This window comes from Pelecanus crispus, chromosome 1 (genome assembly GCF_030463565.1).
Source record: "Pelecanus crispus isolate bPelCri1 chromosome 1, bPelCri1.pri, whole genome shotgun sequence".
NCBI classification, from domain to species: domain Eukaryota; kingdom Metazoa; phylum Chordata; class Aves; order Pelecaniformes; family Pelecanidae; genus Pelecanus; species Pelecanus crispus.
In genome coordinates, this window is record NC_134643.1 from 71,187,052 (window position 1) to 71,204,825 (window position 17,774).

At 48.8% G+C, this 17,774-nt stretch overlaps 1 protein-coding gene across 1 annotated transcript in view; it reads left to right on the forward strand.

Annotated features, from left to right (window-relative positions):
• CECR2 (CECR2 histone acetyl-lysine reader) overlaps positions 1–17,296 on the forward strand; it is a 98,222-nt gene extending 80,926 nt beyond the window's left edge. Inside the window, exons 9-19 of the mRNA XM_075726272.1 lie at positions 3,223–3,379; positions 7,492–7,621; positions 7,909–7,946; positions 8,043–8,134; positions 8,419–8,545; positions 9,959–10,392; positions 11,506–11,634; positions 11,752–12,565; positions 14,627–16,034; positions 16,893–16,998; positions 17,281–17,296. Coding sequence (XP_075582387.1) covers positions 3,223–3,379; positions 7,492–7,621; positions 7,909–7,946; positions 8,043–8,134; positions 8,419–8,545; positions 9,959–10,392; positions 11,506–11,634; positions 11,752–12,565; positions 14,627–16,034; positions 16,893–16,998; positions 17,281–17,286 — 3,441 coding nt within the window. The 3' untranslated portion in view covers positions 17,287–17,296. The remainder of the gene's footprint in view (positions 1–3,222; positions 3,380–7,491; positions 7,622–7,908; positions 7,947–8,042; positions 8,135–8,418; positions 8,546–9,958; positions 10,393–11,505; positions 11,635–11,751; positions 12,566–14,626; positions 16,035–16,892; positions 16,999–17,280) is intronic.
• The last annotated feature ends 478 nt before the right edge of the window (positions 17,297–17,774 follow it).

Genomic DNA, 17,774 nt, shown 5'->3' on the forward strand with positions numbered 1-17,774 from the left:
GGATTTCTCAACAGGTGGTTCAGATTAGCTCCTCATTAAAGAGCCGCCTGAGCAGCACCCTCATTAGGGCAGTGCTGCGGAAACCGGAGCAGGGAAGGTTTGGAGAGCGAGGGGCCAGGGCGTGTGGCTGGAGGGGGCTGGAGCGCCTGGGGCAGCCGTGCCTCCTGGCCTTCTGCCCCTGAAGCCTGATACCCGCTGTCTGGAGAGCAAAGCAAAAGGCAGAAGTTTGGCCCTTTCGGGGTCCCAGGGGGGAAAGGCAGCGATGTTGTGTCCTGGAGTGCTCTCTGGCGGAGGGAAGGAGGCAGTGATGCCGCAGTCACAGATGTGAGGGGTGGTTTTTATCCTCCAAGTGGGGAGGAAGCTGGAGAAACGTCCCTTTGCCACCTCTTCATTCTGGAAGGAGGTATAACTCGTGTTGGGTTCTTGCTTTTATTGTTGCAATAGACATCTGCTTCCATCACATCTAGTAGGAGTTTACTTGTTTGTGTTTGCTTTTTTTTTTTTTTAACCCTGAGTTGAGCACCCTCATCCCCAATGGGCTTAAGAGGGACACCAGGCAGTAGGTCCCTCTGAAAATCTGGCTATTTCTGTGTCTGAAGCGTCTTGAAGAGCCCATGCCAGCACTGCTGCTGCCCTGCAAGTGCTGCAGGGAGCAAGCGCCGTTGTTGTGGGCATCTGCTTCGGCCCTTGGTGCTCACTACACTGCACTTGTGGTTTCTGCTTTTCCCTTTCTTCTCTTCCTAGATCTGCTAGGATGACATCCTCTCCTTTGCTTCAGATTGTCCCATTGCTTTGTCGATGTCGTATTTGTGGTGGGTTGATGTGGAACACGCTATGGATTCTGTGTTGTACCATTACAGTATAGGGTGCTGAATGCACCCTGCAGGCTTGGAGAGGCCCTGGTGTGAGCACTGCGGCTTGGATGTTGTGTTGACATTTCTATAGGACATGAATGGTGGAAGCTGTTGAAGGGAAAGGGCTCACCTGTGCACCAATTGTTGAAGAAATTAGTGTGGCATGCCAGGCTGGCTTAGATCTACTGGCTGGAGAATCTAGAGGCTGATGGTCACATCCTCAATAAAATATCTTGGTGTACCAACTTCTGGTGACTAGTTCCTGCTCACCTCTTTCTCTTTCTAATTGCTGCAGAACCTGATGTTTTTTGGTTCCTATTGCAATTTAAAGATTGATCAAGAGGGTTAGAAAGTTAGGGGGAAACTAGTTGATGATGATCAGGATCAGGCCTGAAAAGGAGGTGCTTGCAGTGCGTGAGTAGAAAATAGGATGGGTAGAGTGGTTGAGAAAGGGATATGAAAAGACTCAAAAGTAGAAATGTAGAACCTGGTTCTGTAGGTTCTTGACCTCTTGTACTTGGCATAGCAGTTTCAGTCGTGGGCATCCTGGTGTTTGGATATTGATCAGTTGGAGGAAAGGTCTGAGAGAGACAGCTGGAATGATTAGGGAGCTGGAAGGATTGCTTTATAAGGAAACATTTAGCCTAATTACAGAAACATGGGAGTTTTGTGTAAGTGTCAGAGGAAGCCCATAAAGGCTGGAATGTGGCTGAAGAAGAGAATTTATGCTTGCCCAGAAGAGCGTAACTAGGAATAATTGGATGGAATGAGGGGATGAGAAATTAACTTTTTAGACTGCATGTGAGGAGAAGCTGGCTAACCTAAAGGCATGTGGACTCACAGAATAGTTTCCTTAGGAAGGCAGTAGAAGAGTGAAGTACTAATATTTGACAAAGATTTGAAAAAGAAAAGAAGATGGGAAGAGTTCCCTTGTGGTGAGATCATGCTGTGGGTTTCATCTAAAAGGATCAGCACAGAAATAAGCATTTTTGCTGTCCACTCTGTCCTTAGATGCAAGATATGGTCCTAATATCATAAAGAGTTCTGTCACCCTCTCTTGGACACTTCTCCGTGGCTGTTGGTGATTGAATCATAATTCTCTTACTACATTGTTGCTGCTGGAGACAGGGAGATAATACACAATGCTTGTCCACGGAGAGCTGCAGGGGGAGTAGGGCAGTGCTGTGTAGGGGAAGGGGAGGCAGAGTGGGAATGAATGTACAGTGAAACCAGGCAGCATTTCTAGGCGTTTATCAAAACACCTCGAGGTTCCACTTCTAGGCAATAAAACAAGGACAAAATAGTAATCATGGTGCCAGATTTTTTTCTGGGGATTAATAATGGGCCTGGAGAAGTTGATGGTCTGAGCAGCAGCCAAGGGACCCCAGCTGATTGCTAATCCTCAGGAAATGCCTTCTGCCTAAGTGGTGGTTGCTGGTTATTCCCTGAAAATGAAGGTAGAGGAAACTGTATGCACAGTGTTCTTTTCCAGTTGATACTCCCTGCTGATTAAGGCACACGTACCTTGGTCTTGCAGAATTCAAGGAGGTGGGAGTGGCTGGTAGATGACAGATTCATTTGTCTTATAATTACATTAAGCTAATAAAGGTAATTGCACACTGCCATATACATACATCGCACTTTATTGGAAAAATAGGAGCCGGCGATCCCTGGTCTGGGGAGCCTGCAGTCTAAGTGGGATCAAACACAGCCTTGCAAGCCTGCTGGCAGCAGGGAAGTGAAGTGGTGCACTCAAGAGCCAGGCGTCCTCGAATGAGAAAACTGGGTGGGGGAACCAGCAGGAAAACTGTCCAAACAGACAAGTGAGAGCTAGTTCAGGGGAGATTAGCACACAGAAATATGGCGGGCCTTATTTTGAACAGGAAAGGAAAACATTCCAAATGATATGTTAATGCAAGGCTGTACCAGTCTCTTTTCCTATCCTAAGTACTCTGTGTTTTATAGCAGAGCCAGGTTCGGCAGAGTAGTCCATTCTGCTCACGCTTGCAACTCAGGGCTCTGCTAGCTGCAAGGGGTAGAGGTGTTGTGTGGGGGTGTCAACAGCCCGAATCCTTTGCCCAGAAAGGAAATACACGCGGTGTGTCCCTGGCAGAATGGCAGCATGTCTAACTCATCGCTTCTCCTTCCTTTGTCCCTGTATCAGTAGGATTTCATTGCTTGACAATTAACTTTCCTTTACATGTTGCTTTTCATCTGAGAATTCATATGTATAAATCCTTTTTTTCCTTTTTTTCCCCCCAGCCATTCATTGTAGGTATGCTTTAATACTTGCTCAAAGTAAACCTGCCTCTGCTTAGACTTCAATAAGCCAATGCATTACAGTTTTTGGTGCACCGTTTTGTCACAGGTAAACCCGAACATGCTGAATTCGATGGAGAAGCAGAGGCGCAGAGAAGAAGAGGAGGAGCGCCAAATCCTTATAGCAGTGCAGAAGAGGGAGCAGGAACAGCTGCTAAAGGAAGAGAGGAAGAGAGAGATGGAGGAGAAAGTCAAAGCGGTGGAAGGTATGTGCAGCCAGTGTGAAGCAGGGGTGGAAGCTTTCAAAGCCAAGATTGAGATCCTGAATTAAGATTTGCCATTTGCATTCCTCCCCTGCCAGATCTGCTAATGGGAATATCTTTTCTTGCACTTAACTCAGATAAATTGGTCTGACTGTAGCTTCTTTTTCTTTGTCGATCTCCCTCGGTGTTGGTGGCTGTTCTCTAGTGCACCCTTCAACCGTGTTGTCTTCCTCAAATCATGCTTATTTTCTCCCTTGCCCTGGCTGTAGTTTTTTTCCCTGCTGTTTGTGGTGTTCCTCAGTTCTCTTCTGTCTCCCCACTTGCCTCCTTATGGATTTCCCTGTGTGCGGGATTAGCTGGTTTTGCTCTTGCTGAATAGTATTTGGTCCTTTTGGCCCAATGCATGATGAAAGAAGGATTGCCTTTGAGGAGGAAGGGAAGGGGACAACATGGGAGTAGCAAGAGTAGTATTTTTATATTGCTACTGGCCTTAACAACTGGAGAACTAAAGATGAGGGGACCAGGCTAAATAGGTCACCAGAGATGGCAACTTCAGTTGTTGGTCTTGGCTTTTTGTGGTTTTGAATTAAATACTGATTTAAGCTGTTCTGCAAGAAACAGTCATGTTGTGTTTAATACCATCAGATCAAGGCACAGACAGCAGGCGTTCAGCCAGTACATGTAGGCACTTGTGTCTAGGAGCAGGCTCATTTCTGACCACCTTCTCTCTGTCAGCCTCCCTGATGGGGATTCCTTTATCTGCTGCTTTTGTCGCAGTGGCTGGCTGGGCCGTTGCAGTTTCCAGGGAAAGGCTGAACATCTTCAGAAAACTGTGGTGGTAATGTGTGGCGGTATCAATATCGTGAATCCTTAAGTGGATAAAGAATCAGAAAAGGAAAAAAGATTAAGTTCATGCAAACCTTGTAAACTTTCCAAGATGAAACAGTCTGCTACCAGATGTTTGGTAGCAGACCAGATGTTATCTAAGAATAGTTTCTTTTACCTGCTTACCTTTCTAACCTTTAGAAAATCCAATTACTTGCTTGGCCTTCCTATATTTGTGGTTGCCAGTCCTAGCTAATCCAGTGCTTTAAACTGAGAATCATCGAGCTTCCATATCTGCCACAGATATCTGTTTCACCTTGGCAAATTGCATATTCTCTGTGCTTTAATTCTCCATCTGTATAGACAAAATTAATCTTGAAGTTCCAGAAGAGCTGCAAAGATAAATGTACCTGTAAAAAGGTCTTGTTTTGGTATAAGCCATATCCTTTTCTGGGTAAATGCACTCATTACATCATCTGATGCAAAGGCACCAGAGCCACTCAAAGAAACTGGCATGGGATTGGGCACTAATCTGTTTTAAACCAATTTAGCATATATTCATGTTTTTCTTGGCAGAGATGCTTTAATTTTGGTTTGTGCAGTTTCTTCCAGTTTAGTTTAAACTTGTCCCTAGTCAGTTTAGGCTAAGTTGGGAGGAGTCTCCTTTTAAGCTGGTGCAAAAGCTGTTTAGAAAGGTTATTTAAATGGATGACTTGTTTGGTTAAATCACTGCAGTATTTTTCATCCCTAGAAACAGCAGTTATCGAGGTAAAACTTTGGCTTCTTAACCATCTTTCCTTATTGCCAAGCACACCCTCCATTAGCATTTACTTTCATGACAGTTCTTATGATGGACAGAAAGTGATTTGAAAATGAAGTAATTTGTTTTGCTTGGTTCAGGCTTGTTAAAACTGGACATTCATTGACAGAGATTTTAGGGTAACAAAGATTTTCTTGTATTTTGCAGTCTGTTTGGGATTTAACATTAATTATAGAATCAGAGAATCGTTTGGTTGGAAAAGACCTTTAAGATCATCCAGTCCAACCATTAACCTAACACTACCAAGTCCACCACTAAACCAATTAAGGGTAGAGTAAGAATTAATTTCATGTTTCCTGGCTTGGTGGCTGCATTATTTTTTAATGAAAGTAAAACTAGGAATCATTAAGGTTGGAAAGGATCTCAAAAATCATCAGTCCAACCATCAACCCAACACCACCATGCCTACTAAACCACATCCCAAAGTGCCACGTCTACACATTTTTTGAACACTAATTATGTAAGGTCTTCTGTAGAGGGGCGATGTGAAACACAGGGTGAAATATCTGCTCTCTGAACTTCATCAGCACTTCACCTGCTTCTCAGTTTTGGACCGTATGCCTGTTTTTTAGATCATGTTCCTGTTTCCAGTCTGGGGTTTCACTTCCCCCACTCCAACGCACACCCCAGGTAGCAAGTCTCCTGCTGGGCCCATCTGTGCTTTCCTGAATTTATGAGTTAAAGCAGCTTTCTAGATTTCTACCACAACAGCAGGTTAGAGTTTTCCAGTTCTCTTCCCAGATGCTGCTCCAACATTATCTCTCTCACATATGACTTCTAAAAAGTACCTCAAACAGCTAGGGCATTGGTTAGATTTTGAAATCTGCTGGGTAGGACTCAACCCAGGCCAACAGTATGACAACAAGCTCTGCTGGTGATCTTTAACATGCTGTATTAATCATTTGCTGTGGTAGAGAGACCTGCCATTAATCCTGACTGACCTCCAGCCCGGTACCAGGGTAGCGCTCCCTGATTCCTGTCAGTTTACCAGGTCAGATCCTTGGCAAGCCTTGATGTATTTCTAAAGTCTGCATCACTTTACCTCTTGGCTGCTGTTGCCATGAGATTTTCCTTTTGCTGCCCAAATCATTGCCTCATGTTTTTCTCAGCTTTCTCGCTTAGGCATCCATTACAATGTCAGCTAAATAATGCTACTTTTACAAAAGAAGCATGAAGTACTGAACTGTGCCTGGACAGACTCAGATAATCTCTGTTAACTGCAATTTGATGTTGGACTTCTCATCGTTAAATGTTATAATAGATGCTCTTAGATTCTGTAGGACATCTTGGATGCAAGTTCTGTCCTCCCAACTTCAGTGCTACCCAGAGTCTTCTAATGGGAAGTTTGGACTTTCTTTTATCAGTCCTTGACATATCAGGCCATGGACCTCCATGGAAATACCCACCTTGTAGCTATTTCTAGTTTTCTTGTGCCCTCAACCCCCATCCCAAAGTTTGGTTTCCACTGACGGAGTAAGATAGTAAATTAATACTTTACCACCAGAGCTGGTGCTTCTTGAGTCTTTGGCATTTTCCAAAGATGGAGCCTCTGCTAGAGGGTATTACCCAAGTCTCCCCCATCTTTCTTTCACTCTGGGTGTTCCCCAATGTGGCCTGTTTTCTGGGGTCTTGCTCCTATGACATCTCTCCTTGAACATTACTTTCACAGAATTCTGCTCCTACAGAAAGCTGGTACAACCGCAGGTGTTTAGCAAGTCAAATGAATTCAGATTTCCTATAAGAAAAAGGAAATGAGGTTCATAAGAGCCCATAAACTTTCTATTATGAAGCAATCTGTTAGCCAGCTGTCTGGTTGCAAACCACAGGTTATATTACCGGCATTGCTTCTTCCTGTCTCTCACCTCTTAAACCAAAGCTGTCCCAGTGGCCCTCCCATGTGGCAGCTTGCTCGCTCTGGCTGCTGGCCATGAAGGCCTACCTGAGCAATCTTCCCAAAGCTAGCCTTGGTGGTGGAGGATATTAATGACCCCAGTTACTCATTGCCACCCAGCTGGTAGAACTTCATTCTTCCCTTGGCACTACTCTTCTTCCACTTCAGTGCAAAGCCAGCTGCCTTGAGTTCACCTGGCTGAGGTGAAGCATCTGAAGGATGCTAACTTAACAAGCCAGCTCTTTCCAGAGTGCTGATCTGTGCCTAGGCCTGTGCATTGAACTTCTCTCTTTGTGTACAACACCATGGTCAGGAATTTGTCTGGAAGGTGCCTAGGGGAGCATCTGTGTCACAGTAATGCTTCAAAATCAATGATTGTAAAATCATAGGAAAATGATGAGACGTGTGGATGGTGCACTGTATTCTTACCTCCTCTGCTCCTGTGCTGTTGCTGCTTTTGCTGAAAGAACAAGAACGGTTTGCTGGACTTCTTGAGAGCTGCAGGAGCTGCCTTCATTTTCCCTGCAAGTTGTTGTTGACAAGGAGCGCTGAATGGTTTTTCACCTCTCCCCACTGCAGAACGGGCCAGGAGGAGGAAGCTTCGTGAAGAGCGGGCCTGGCTGCTGGCACAGGGGAAGGAGCTCCCCCCTGAGCTTTCCCACTTGGATCCCAGTTCCCCTACCAGAGAAGAGCGAAGGACCAAGGATCTGTGAGTATGCAGCTGGGCATGCAGCACACAAGTGCATTGAAGTAGTGAGTACAGGAAAGAGAGGAGTGTGATCATTCACAGGAATGGGGAGGGAGAAGTGAGGTTGGAGAACAGTGAGGATTAAGCTGAGAAACATCTGGATTTGGTCTACACTAGAGGATTGTTTGTGATGAGGCCTATTTGTCAGCATTATGGCACTCTGTGTGGGCTGAAAGGGAAGATGAAGTGCGAGAGCATGTCTTATATGTCCTCAGTCTGCCTATTCACTGTTGCGCTTCCCATTACAGCTTTGAACTGGACGATGAGTTCACAGCCATGTACAAAGGTTAGTCCTGCCCCAGCTTTCCCCTTTGCAAGATTTGCTCAAAGTGAAATACTCCCCTGGGCATGTGTGTGTAACCATTCACCTTTCTTTTGCCAGTTCTAGACGTGGTAAAGGCTCACAAGGACTCTTGGCCCTTCTTGGAGCCCGTTGATGAATCGTATGCTCCCAACTACTACCAGATCATTAAGGTATGGAAAGTGGTCCAACCATCTTGACTGATGCACTTTGTTGACCAGGATGCAGTTTTTTGAAGTGTTTTGAAGTTCTGTGGGCTGCGTTACTCTCACAGTCAAACTGCATGACTCCAGTAGTCCCTTCTAGCCTTACAAGTCAAGGAAACCAAAGATGAGAGGCTGCGTCTGAGGAGAGCAACCTCCAGTCCCCATCCCCTCTCTGCAAGGAAGCTAGCTAGGCAACTTTGTAAGCCCTGCTACACTTGTTGTAACCGAAGGGAGGTTTTGTTGCATTTCAGGCCCCCATGGACATCTCTAGCATGGAGAAGAAGTTGAACGGAGGTCAGTACTGCACCAAGGAAGAATTTGTGGGCGATATGAAGACCATGTTCAGGAACTGTCTTAAGTACAATGGTGAAGGCAGTGGTAAGAGCAGTAAGATGCTAAGTTTGTCTATTTGCAGTGCTCAGTCAAAGCAAGCAGTGACCTCTCCTACTCATCAATACTTGATTTGTGCTTATTCTCTTTCAGGATATTTTTGGGAGGCTGGACGAAAGAGTAGGAGCTCCTGAGTAATAAAGCCTGGGGTTTTAGCGAGGTTTTTAGCACAATTTGGTCATGCTGAATTGGGGCATGGTATGCTAAGGGACTCCCATGTTGGTGGATGGTGAAGGCAGAACATACAAAGAGAAGAAAGTCTGTTTCTTTCTGACCTCATTCCTTTGTGTGCTTATGTGTGTCTGTGTGGCCCTTTTTTTCATAATATCTAACACAGACTTTGAAAAGCACTGGAATCTGGTTAGCTCCCAGTGTTTGTTGAGTACCACAGAAAAGTGAGGAATGAACTAGGCTTGTAGTCCTTTGGATGGAAAATGTAGGTTTTGGGTTGCTTGGCTATTGAATGAACAACATGAGTCTGCAAATGGAAAACCCTGGGTTTAATTGCCGTGCCAATTAAAATTCTACATCTTGCTTAGGTAAGAAATCAGTTCCTATATGGCGGGTCATCACTGCAGACTGTGTCTCACCAGCACCGCCTTGAAAGGGAAAATAGTAAGAGCTACCCGGCTTGTCACTGTGGGCCCCAAGTAAAAGCATTCCTGCACTGCCACTGGGAGAGCTCTGTTTCCCGAGGAACTTCAGGGTTAGTTTAGTGGAAACAACTGAAAAGTCATTTGCTTCAAGCCCTTGTCATTAACACTTCTCATATGTCTTTTCCTTCCTATCCACTCCAGTGAAAAGTAGGAGCCCCTCTGAGTAGAACTGCCCTGTGGAAATGATGCAATGGGGACACTGGTGCTGGCAATAGCTTTCATGTTAGGGTCAGCAAGTGCTTTAGAAACTGTACATGGATAAATATGTTTGCTGATTTTCCTCTGTCTTGTAGCATACAGCAGAGGTTTGAATGAGTCCAAGAAAAGCCTCTGAATGTAATCAAACAGCATTGCTGGAAGTTCACATTTCTTCCCTCAGCACTCTGCTGGCTAACTGTGTAGGTCACGCATCTCTGCGAGCAGACGTGGTGCTTCTCATAATGTAATTCTTGGCACTATGCTGGAACACTGAGTTAATGCTGACTCTGCAGGCCAGGCCACTAATGGTACTTTGTCATGCCTATGTGCCTGTCCTCTGGTGGGGTTACTGAACAAATCTGTTGCTGCGTTGCTTATTGAGTTTAAGAACATAAACCAAAGTTAACTAGTCAGAAACAAATGTCTTCCTCAAAGAAACTTTGTGGAGGGGAGATGATTTATCTGATGGGGAAAGTCTGATGTTGCTTAATTGTTTGTCTCTACATAAGGCTCTGTCCCTGATGTTGTTGGGGTTTTTTCACTGCAGAATATACCAAGATGGCTTACAACTTAGAGAGGTGTTTCCACCGAGCAATGATGAAGCACTTCCCTGGGGAAGATGGAGACACAGATGAGGAGTTTTGGATCAGAGAAGACGGGAGACGAGAGAAGAGGAGCCGGCGGACTGGCCGCTCCAGCACAGGCAGTGTTTGGACTCGGTCGCGAGACCCAGATGGACCAGGCAAGAGGCAGCAACGCCTGGAAAATGGAGGAAAACCTCCACCATATCGAGCTACTTCCAGGGCTCCTGCTTCTTCCTCCTCTTCCTCTTCCTCCTCCTTCTCCTCGTCCTCTGCAGAGGATCCAAGTGGCAACCCAATGCAGCCTCCTCGAGAAGTGGGCCCTTCCAATGGGCGAGGTTTCCCTCGCTCTCTGCAGTATGGCGGCATGCCCAGCCCTGTGCCACATCCCGGCCAGATGGTAAGCAGTAGTTTCTGCTGGTCTTCACCCATCAGGCCTGCAGAGGGAGGGAGATAAAGGGGAACAAAGCTCTCTACTGTGGCAAGAACCTTTTCGCAGAGATTAAGGGTCAGGGCTATGGTTTCTACAACTGAAACTTTTCAGCCTTAGATTTAAACTGGTACTATTTCAGTCTTTGCCACACTAGCTGGGAACAGTCTCCTAACGTTTCCCATGGCCGGCATGTCCCTGTGTGGGCTTGTGCCAGCCCTGGCTCCCCCAGTTCTCTTCTCTCCTTGGAGAGTTACCCCATTGTGCATGGAAAGCAGTCACATTTCCTCTCTTAACCTCCACTTTATGATGCTGAACAAGCCGGTCTTCTATTGTCTCAATTGTTTACAGATGCCTGGTAACTTTGTGCCATCTGTGTATTACTGCATTTAGTGCCTTGAGTATTTATAAAAGCAGTAAACTAAATCAAACACAAGGCTATCCTGGACTGCAGCAGTGACCTCCCTTTAGCCCAACATTTCTTCTCTGAATGCCACCTGTTCTGCTTCCCCTCTGGACTGTTCCTTACCCATCTTTCACTGCCTTTTCCATTTTAACCAGTGATGTCTTGTGGTGTGGTGCATCAGCTGCTCTGTTGAGATCCAGGCTACCCCTCGCCCTTTTAGCTAGAGATCAAACAAAATGTTTCGAGCGATTCTTGTGAAGCAGATAGTGGGAGGCAGTAGGAGAGCTGGAGGCAACGAGTGTTTTGAAGGAAATCCAACATGTTCCCCTGTTGTCCTGCTTGCATACTCTTGTGGTCCGCTCCTCTCCTTGGTGTGAACCACTGCCCCCTCCAGTCTTCTTGCTTGCTCCCAAGTAGTTGGGAGGCAAGTGAGTGTACTGCAACCTTGAGCGCGGGAATGCGTGGCTGAGGTGTGAGAAGGTGGCTTTGGCAGGGGAGCTTGTATCACCTTGTAGGAAATAGACTACAGGTTTTTCATGGTATCTCCAAAAAGCCCATCTGCTCATCTGTGTGGTTCCTCCAGGCTTGGCTTCCCCTCTCCTGCAGCAGCTCTGCTGCTTTTCTGCGCTTCACAAATTGTTTTATTTCTCCCTCCCGCACCCCTCCCTGTCCTCCAGAGGCCAGCCGTGCCAGGAACGTTTGGTCCCCTACGTGGATCAGATCCCACGAAACTGTATGGCTCGCCGCGAGTGCCTGAGCCCCATCCTGGAGACCCGGTCCAGCAGCACCAGCACTTTGCCATGCAGGTAAGGAATGCTGCAGCCAAGGGATCCAGCACCCTGGGACCCACAGGTCTCCTCCGCTTCTCAGGGCAACAGCTCTCACCAAGACCCACCCCGTCTCTCTCTCTCCCTCCTCCCCAGCCGTCCATGGGACTGAGCGAGCACCGCGGGCACAGGCTGGCCACCCCAGAGAAGCAGGCATGCGCAGGACCGACCCACGTCGCCGGCCTCGGCCCCCGGCCAGGCGCCCTGCAGCTGGGGCGTATGAGCGGCCCTCCGCCTGACACCGTCTACCCACCGGCCCAGTTCCAGCAGGGCTTCCTCCCTCCAAGGCACAACGGGCCCTCCGTGAGGCCACCGGAGGGCTCGGAGGTCCCCCCAGGGCACATGTACCGGCCCTACAAGTATCTGAACCGTGCACACCCAGCCCTGTGGAATGGCAGCCATGGCCCCGCCGGCCAGGGTACCGTGGGGCCGGAGGAGAAGGCACCCATGGGGCCGGGACCCTCGCTCCAGCCCCGCGCTCTGGGTCATATGATGGACCCCCGGGCCATGAGGCCACCGCTGCCTCCCAGCCAGTGGACCGAGCAATCAAATTTCCTACCTCACGGGGTGCCTCCCTCAGGGTATATCAGACCGCCTGGGAAAGCCACCGGCCAGAGGATGCCGCAGCCGCCGACCGCTCTGTTTGGGGGACCGCCTCAGGTTCAAAGAGGGTGCCAAGGCGGGGACTCCATGATGGACAGCCCGGAGATGATCGCCATGCAGCAGCTGTCCTCCCGCGTGTGCCCGCCGGGTGTGCCTTACCACCCTCGCCAGCCGCCCCCACCGCACCTCCCCGGACCCTTTCCCCAGCTGGCTCACGCCGCCTCTGCGCAGCCTCCGAAACCCCTTGTGGGGAACGGGAGCTCGCAGGATCCCACCGGTCAGACCATGGAGCCAGACAGCAACCAAGGTAAGCCCTCGAGTGCCCGCCTGCCAATGCAGCAGCCCCTGCCTGTACCATTTGACCCTCCCTGCATGCCCCTTTGCTCACTGCCAGGCATCCCTCCTGCCCGCTGCACAGCATCGCCGTTTCCTGTGCCGGCGCAGACCCCCTGCCTGCCAGTGTGTGCTTGCGAGGAGGGCAAGGGGGCACCCCCAGGCCAGCTTTGTTGCTCTTGGGCTCCAAACTTGTAGGGTCCCAAACTTTAACTGTCTTGCAGATGCACAAAACCTGTGTCTGCAAATGTGGTTTTATTTGGATTTGTGCCACTAGAGAAGCAAAAAATATGCCCTGACTTTCAGGCTTACTGGAGTCAATTTTAAGCAGTGGCTGAGGCTTAGCAACAAAAGCAGTTTTTTTTCTAGAAAAGAATTAAATTTTTGATTAAATAGTTGTGGGACACACATTTTTTTACGTGTGTCTTTTTTAATCTAAATCAGAATATATTTTTCACTCCAGCCATCATTTAGATTTTTCTAAGATTGTTTTGTTTCACCGTAGCCTGCCAGAGGTCCCCTCTGTCCTAGCTATACCTGCAAGCTATCAGCTTGCCATGGGGTGCAAATACAAAGCATAGGCTGTGATGCTTCTAGAGCTCACTTGGAGTTAACATAAAAATTGGATCTGCAGAGTTAGGTAAGGAAAGAAGACATTATGTGAATAAATGGTTTAAATACAGTCCTTTGAGTATATGTCAGTACAGCTTCTCCTGTGAAATGCACATGTGCCTTGTGAGTTAAATATCTCAAAGTCTTCACACAACAGGACTGCCTGAAAGCCCCTGAGCTGCCATGTCAGTTCAGGTGGGATGGCAGCATGTCGTGTGTGCCATTGCAAGTTTCTTTCTAGTTGAATTTAATTCATTCTAGCTGGTAAACTAGAGATCAAAAAAAAAAAAAAACCTTAAAAATAAAACAAACCTCAAGTAGAGATCAAAAAAACCCAGAGATCAAAAAAAAAATTTTTTTTTCATTAATTCTAGCTGGTAAACTAGAGATCAAAACCCTTGCATCTTTTATCAATCCCTCATGTGCTCTGCACTAAGAGGAAACTCTTTCCTTGTGTGGCATTGCTTAAAAGTCATCATCATTTAACTGTTCTGGATATAGAACAGAGACTGGGGGAGGACGTTGAGTGATTGCAGGGCAGAGTAGTCGCATCTCTAAATCACAGTTGGTTAAAATATGGCTGCGATCAGCTCCACAGCATCTTGGTGTGTGGTAGTGCTTTTGCCCAAGCTGTGGGCAAGTGGTATTTGTGGACCAGAAGGGGCAACGCAGCCTGAAATCAAGCTGCTGTTGCACAGGCTTCTTATCTTGCTGTCCTGTGGACCCCACTGCAGTATTTCCCAACTCTGCCTCTCCATTAGACAGCCTCTGCACACCCATGCATTAGACCAAACCCACGTATGCAATGCTACTCCAGTGGAGGTGTGACTTACCTGTGGCTTGCAAACTACAGTGTGCCTGTATCTTGAGGGTTCAGTCCACGTGTGCCATCTTTCCAAGAGAAGTGCAACTTCATGAGTAGTTTTTAAAAGAGCTCTTTTAAAAGAAGCAGCAGCTAATAAACATCACCCAACTTTGCAAAAATGCACTTCAGAATTGCTAAAGGTCTCTGAAGTGAAGACTGTGTGATGGGCACGGGAGGGAGGCTGCAGCCCCGCAGAAGAGCAGTTGTCCTGGTGCCATGTTCCAACAGTCCTGTAGAGAGGTTTGAGTAGAGGACAGGATATTGTAGGCCTTGGAGCATGTACTTTGAAGCCTTCAATGGAAAGACCTTTAGAAAGTCACTCCTTTTTCTCTTCCGTTTGCGCAGTTCATAAAGTGGGGTGCTTTCTCTATCCAGATGTTAGACACTTGTCCAGTAACTTTGGACTACTTTGGTAGACCTGGTTAAGCTGGCAGGAATTAGTCTTAGGCATGTGTGCTTCTGGGTGAGCATGAGTAGGCGTGTGTATGTGTCGGGTAGGAAGGGCCGATTTCCGAAATTTGACCGATGTGTGACTTTTTTTCCCTCTGTTTTTTCCAGTGGATCCACCAGCAGGCGTGGACGAGAAGGCTCAGTGCATTGGCATTCCCGACGGGGCCTACGCCAAACTGCTACCTCATCCCAAGCCCCCACTGCCCATGGAGTGCACCAGGCGCGCCTTGCCCCCGGATGGGGAGGGGGATGGCTCCGGCGTGAAGGGTGATCTGAAGGCAGGGCAAGGCAAGGGCGCATGGCCAGCGGACAGTGGCTACACCGGCGGCCCAGGCTGCGTGAGGGACCTGGTGCCCACCTCCGAGAGAGGGGGTCCCCTGCCTGAAAATGGGGCAGCAGGCGAGGGGCCGGCAGCCGGTGCCGAGGGGAAGGGGCTAGCCGCCAACCTGCTGGAGAAGCCCCTCTGCGGTGGGGGGAAAGCTCTGTCCGAAGCAGCCGTGCCTTGCATGGGACAGGGCACTGGCCTCCCCGGTATGGACGCCGGCTCCATGGGGGCTGCTCCCAACCAGTTCCACCCGCTCTACATGCCCGGTCTGGAATACCCAAATTCAGCCGGGCGGTACCACATCAACCCAGGCCTGCAGGGGTTCGGCCCCATGATGGGGGGGAAGCCACCACCTCCTGCCTCCCACCCCCAGCATTTTCCCCCACGGGGCTTCCAGCCAAGCAGCGCCCACCCCGGCGTCTTCCCCCGGTATCGGCCCCCCCAGGGCATGCCCTACCCCTACCAGCCGCAGCCTCAACCTTCCTACCACCACTACCAGCGACCGCCCTACTACGCCTGTCCGCAGGGCTACTCGGACTGGCAGAGGCCTCTCCACCCCCAGGCCAGCCCCAGCGGGCACCCCACTGCCCACCCGCCCCTAGCCAGACCCCCTTTCTCGGACCGGGGGTCTGCCAGCGGCTTGCAGGGCTGCGAGGCACTGAGCGCCGCCCTGGCCTCTCCCAACCGCATGGACGTAGCGAGTGCCAAAGAGGTTTCTCCGAGCGACGGGCAGGATCTGGGGCCTGAAGACGAGAAGTCTGAGGAGTCCCAGGAAAGACCGGAGAGTCCCAAAGAGTTTCTTGATTTGGACAACCACAACGCGGCCACAAAGAGGCAAAGCTCGGTGGCAGCGGGGGAGTTCCTCTATGGAGCACCCCCGCCGCACCTGGGTTCAGGGATGGGATTTGGTCCATCAGCTTTCCCTCCCCACGGGGTGATGCTACAGACTGGCTCTCCTTATGCATCCCGGCATCCTGCCAGTCATTTCCAGCCCAGGACGTATGGATCGCCCATGAATGCTCACCTGTCTCATCATCCGGCCTCCGGCCAGGCCAACGGCCTCTCTCAGGAGGGACCCCTGTACCGCTGCCGGGAGGAGAACATAGGTCACTTTCAGGCCTTGCTGATGGAGCAGAGAGGCAGTGGAGGTGGCATGGGGGGACCACCCCAGGACTTGTATAGACCCTCGGGGTAAGATCGTGTTTTCTGCGAGAAGGCAAGGCGGGAGGGGGGTGATGCCTGGGTGACGATAAGTGTTGGATATCCTTGAAAGGACATGAGTTGAAGTCAGAGGAGATGGCAAGTGCTGATGAGAGGCTAACAGATGACTCTTAGACCCTTGGAGTAAAAGGTCTTGTAGACCTTGCTGTAAGCTGGAGGAAGTCTTGTTGCAGCTCCTTAAAAACAAGTAGCAATAGCCATCGTGGAGACCTGTTAGCCTGTCCCATCCATCTCATCCCCACACCAGTGCTTTGTTTTATCTGACTGCTTTGTTAATGTATCCTCCAGGGTTGTGCATCTCTTAATCAAATGAGCTCTTACCATTTTCTCTGCAAGAATTTTATTGCATCTTTCTCATAGCGGGGCAGAGTAGCTAACTAAAGTTATGAACTTGTTATGAACTCCTTTACTTTAATGTTGCCCCCTTTTTCCCCTCCTCTTGCTTTGCCCTTCCTGTCTGTCTCAAATTTACCTCACAGAAAATTACTTCTCACTGAGATTGTGTGTATCACATTTTATTCCCAAGTGGAAGATTCTGCTACTCCAAAATGTCCCTGTTCAGATTTTATAAATGTGCTTTGACTGCTACTGTTTTGTCATAGTCCCAGCATGACAGTCCTTCTTCAAGTATTTGGGGGGCTTGGCTTACAACTAAGCCATTGGGGGGGTGGCGTGGATTAAAGGTTGTGTTTTGGGGGGAAGCCAGAAAGAAGAATACGCGAGATGCATGCTTGTATGCGAATGTTGTATGTATGCATTCAACCAAGTAGATGGGATTTGCTCTTGATGTTCATGTGCTAAAACTCTCTCCATTCAACCTGGCTCCAGAATGCAAATGCATCAGGCTCAAGTTCCCTTCCCGAAGATGCCTACAGCAACCATGTCCCGGGAAGATTTGACGCCACAAAAACCATCAGCCTTGCCTCTGGATCAAGTAAGGGCCACTAGAGAGAGCAGAGTTGAAATGCGAGTCTTTCTCTTCCCACCGGTTAAAGGAGTGAAGTGTCGGATGAGAGTGGGAAGTACTGGCGGAAGCTGGGAAGTGAACTACTGCTCTGCAGAGGAGTTGGGGATGTCTCTGTAGTCTTAGCTGACTGTTAAACATAACCTAGGCGGACCAATAGTGCTAGCTTTGAACTAGTGGCATGCAATCATGAGATTATTCCTTTCTAAAGCTGCCAGTTAAAGCCTCCAACTCTTTTTCTTCCTCTTCCAGAGCTAGTCCGAGGAAGGAAGAACCTCATGAAGACGAAAGCCACACGTGATTTGGACAAGGTGGAGGAGGGGCAGGCCTTCCTCCCACCCTCCCCTCGCCCGAGCAGCATGTAGCTTCCTGGGTCCGTGGAACATGGTGCCGCGACGGCTTTTGTGTTGGAAACCTGGAGCGGTGCTGGGCCCCAGCCAGCCGAGCAGCTGGCTCGCCACCACAGGGCGAGCATCGCAAACTAGTGGCTTTCTGTGACCGGAGACTGCGTCTCATTCAGGGTTTGAGGGATTTTTTTGGGTGGGGAGGGCGAGGGTGGGGGCGGAAACTTTCATTGACTGCTAAACTCAGGTATATTTTTCAGGGTGGAAGAGGATGATGATGGAATTTTACTTGTAGTATTAACGTGTGTGTTTTGGAGCTGGATCCAGTTTACAGAATTTAACCTGTTGCCTTTTTAAATAAATTTCTGTTGTTGGTGAATGTATTGTACATAATGGGGGAGG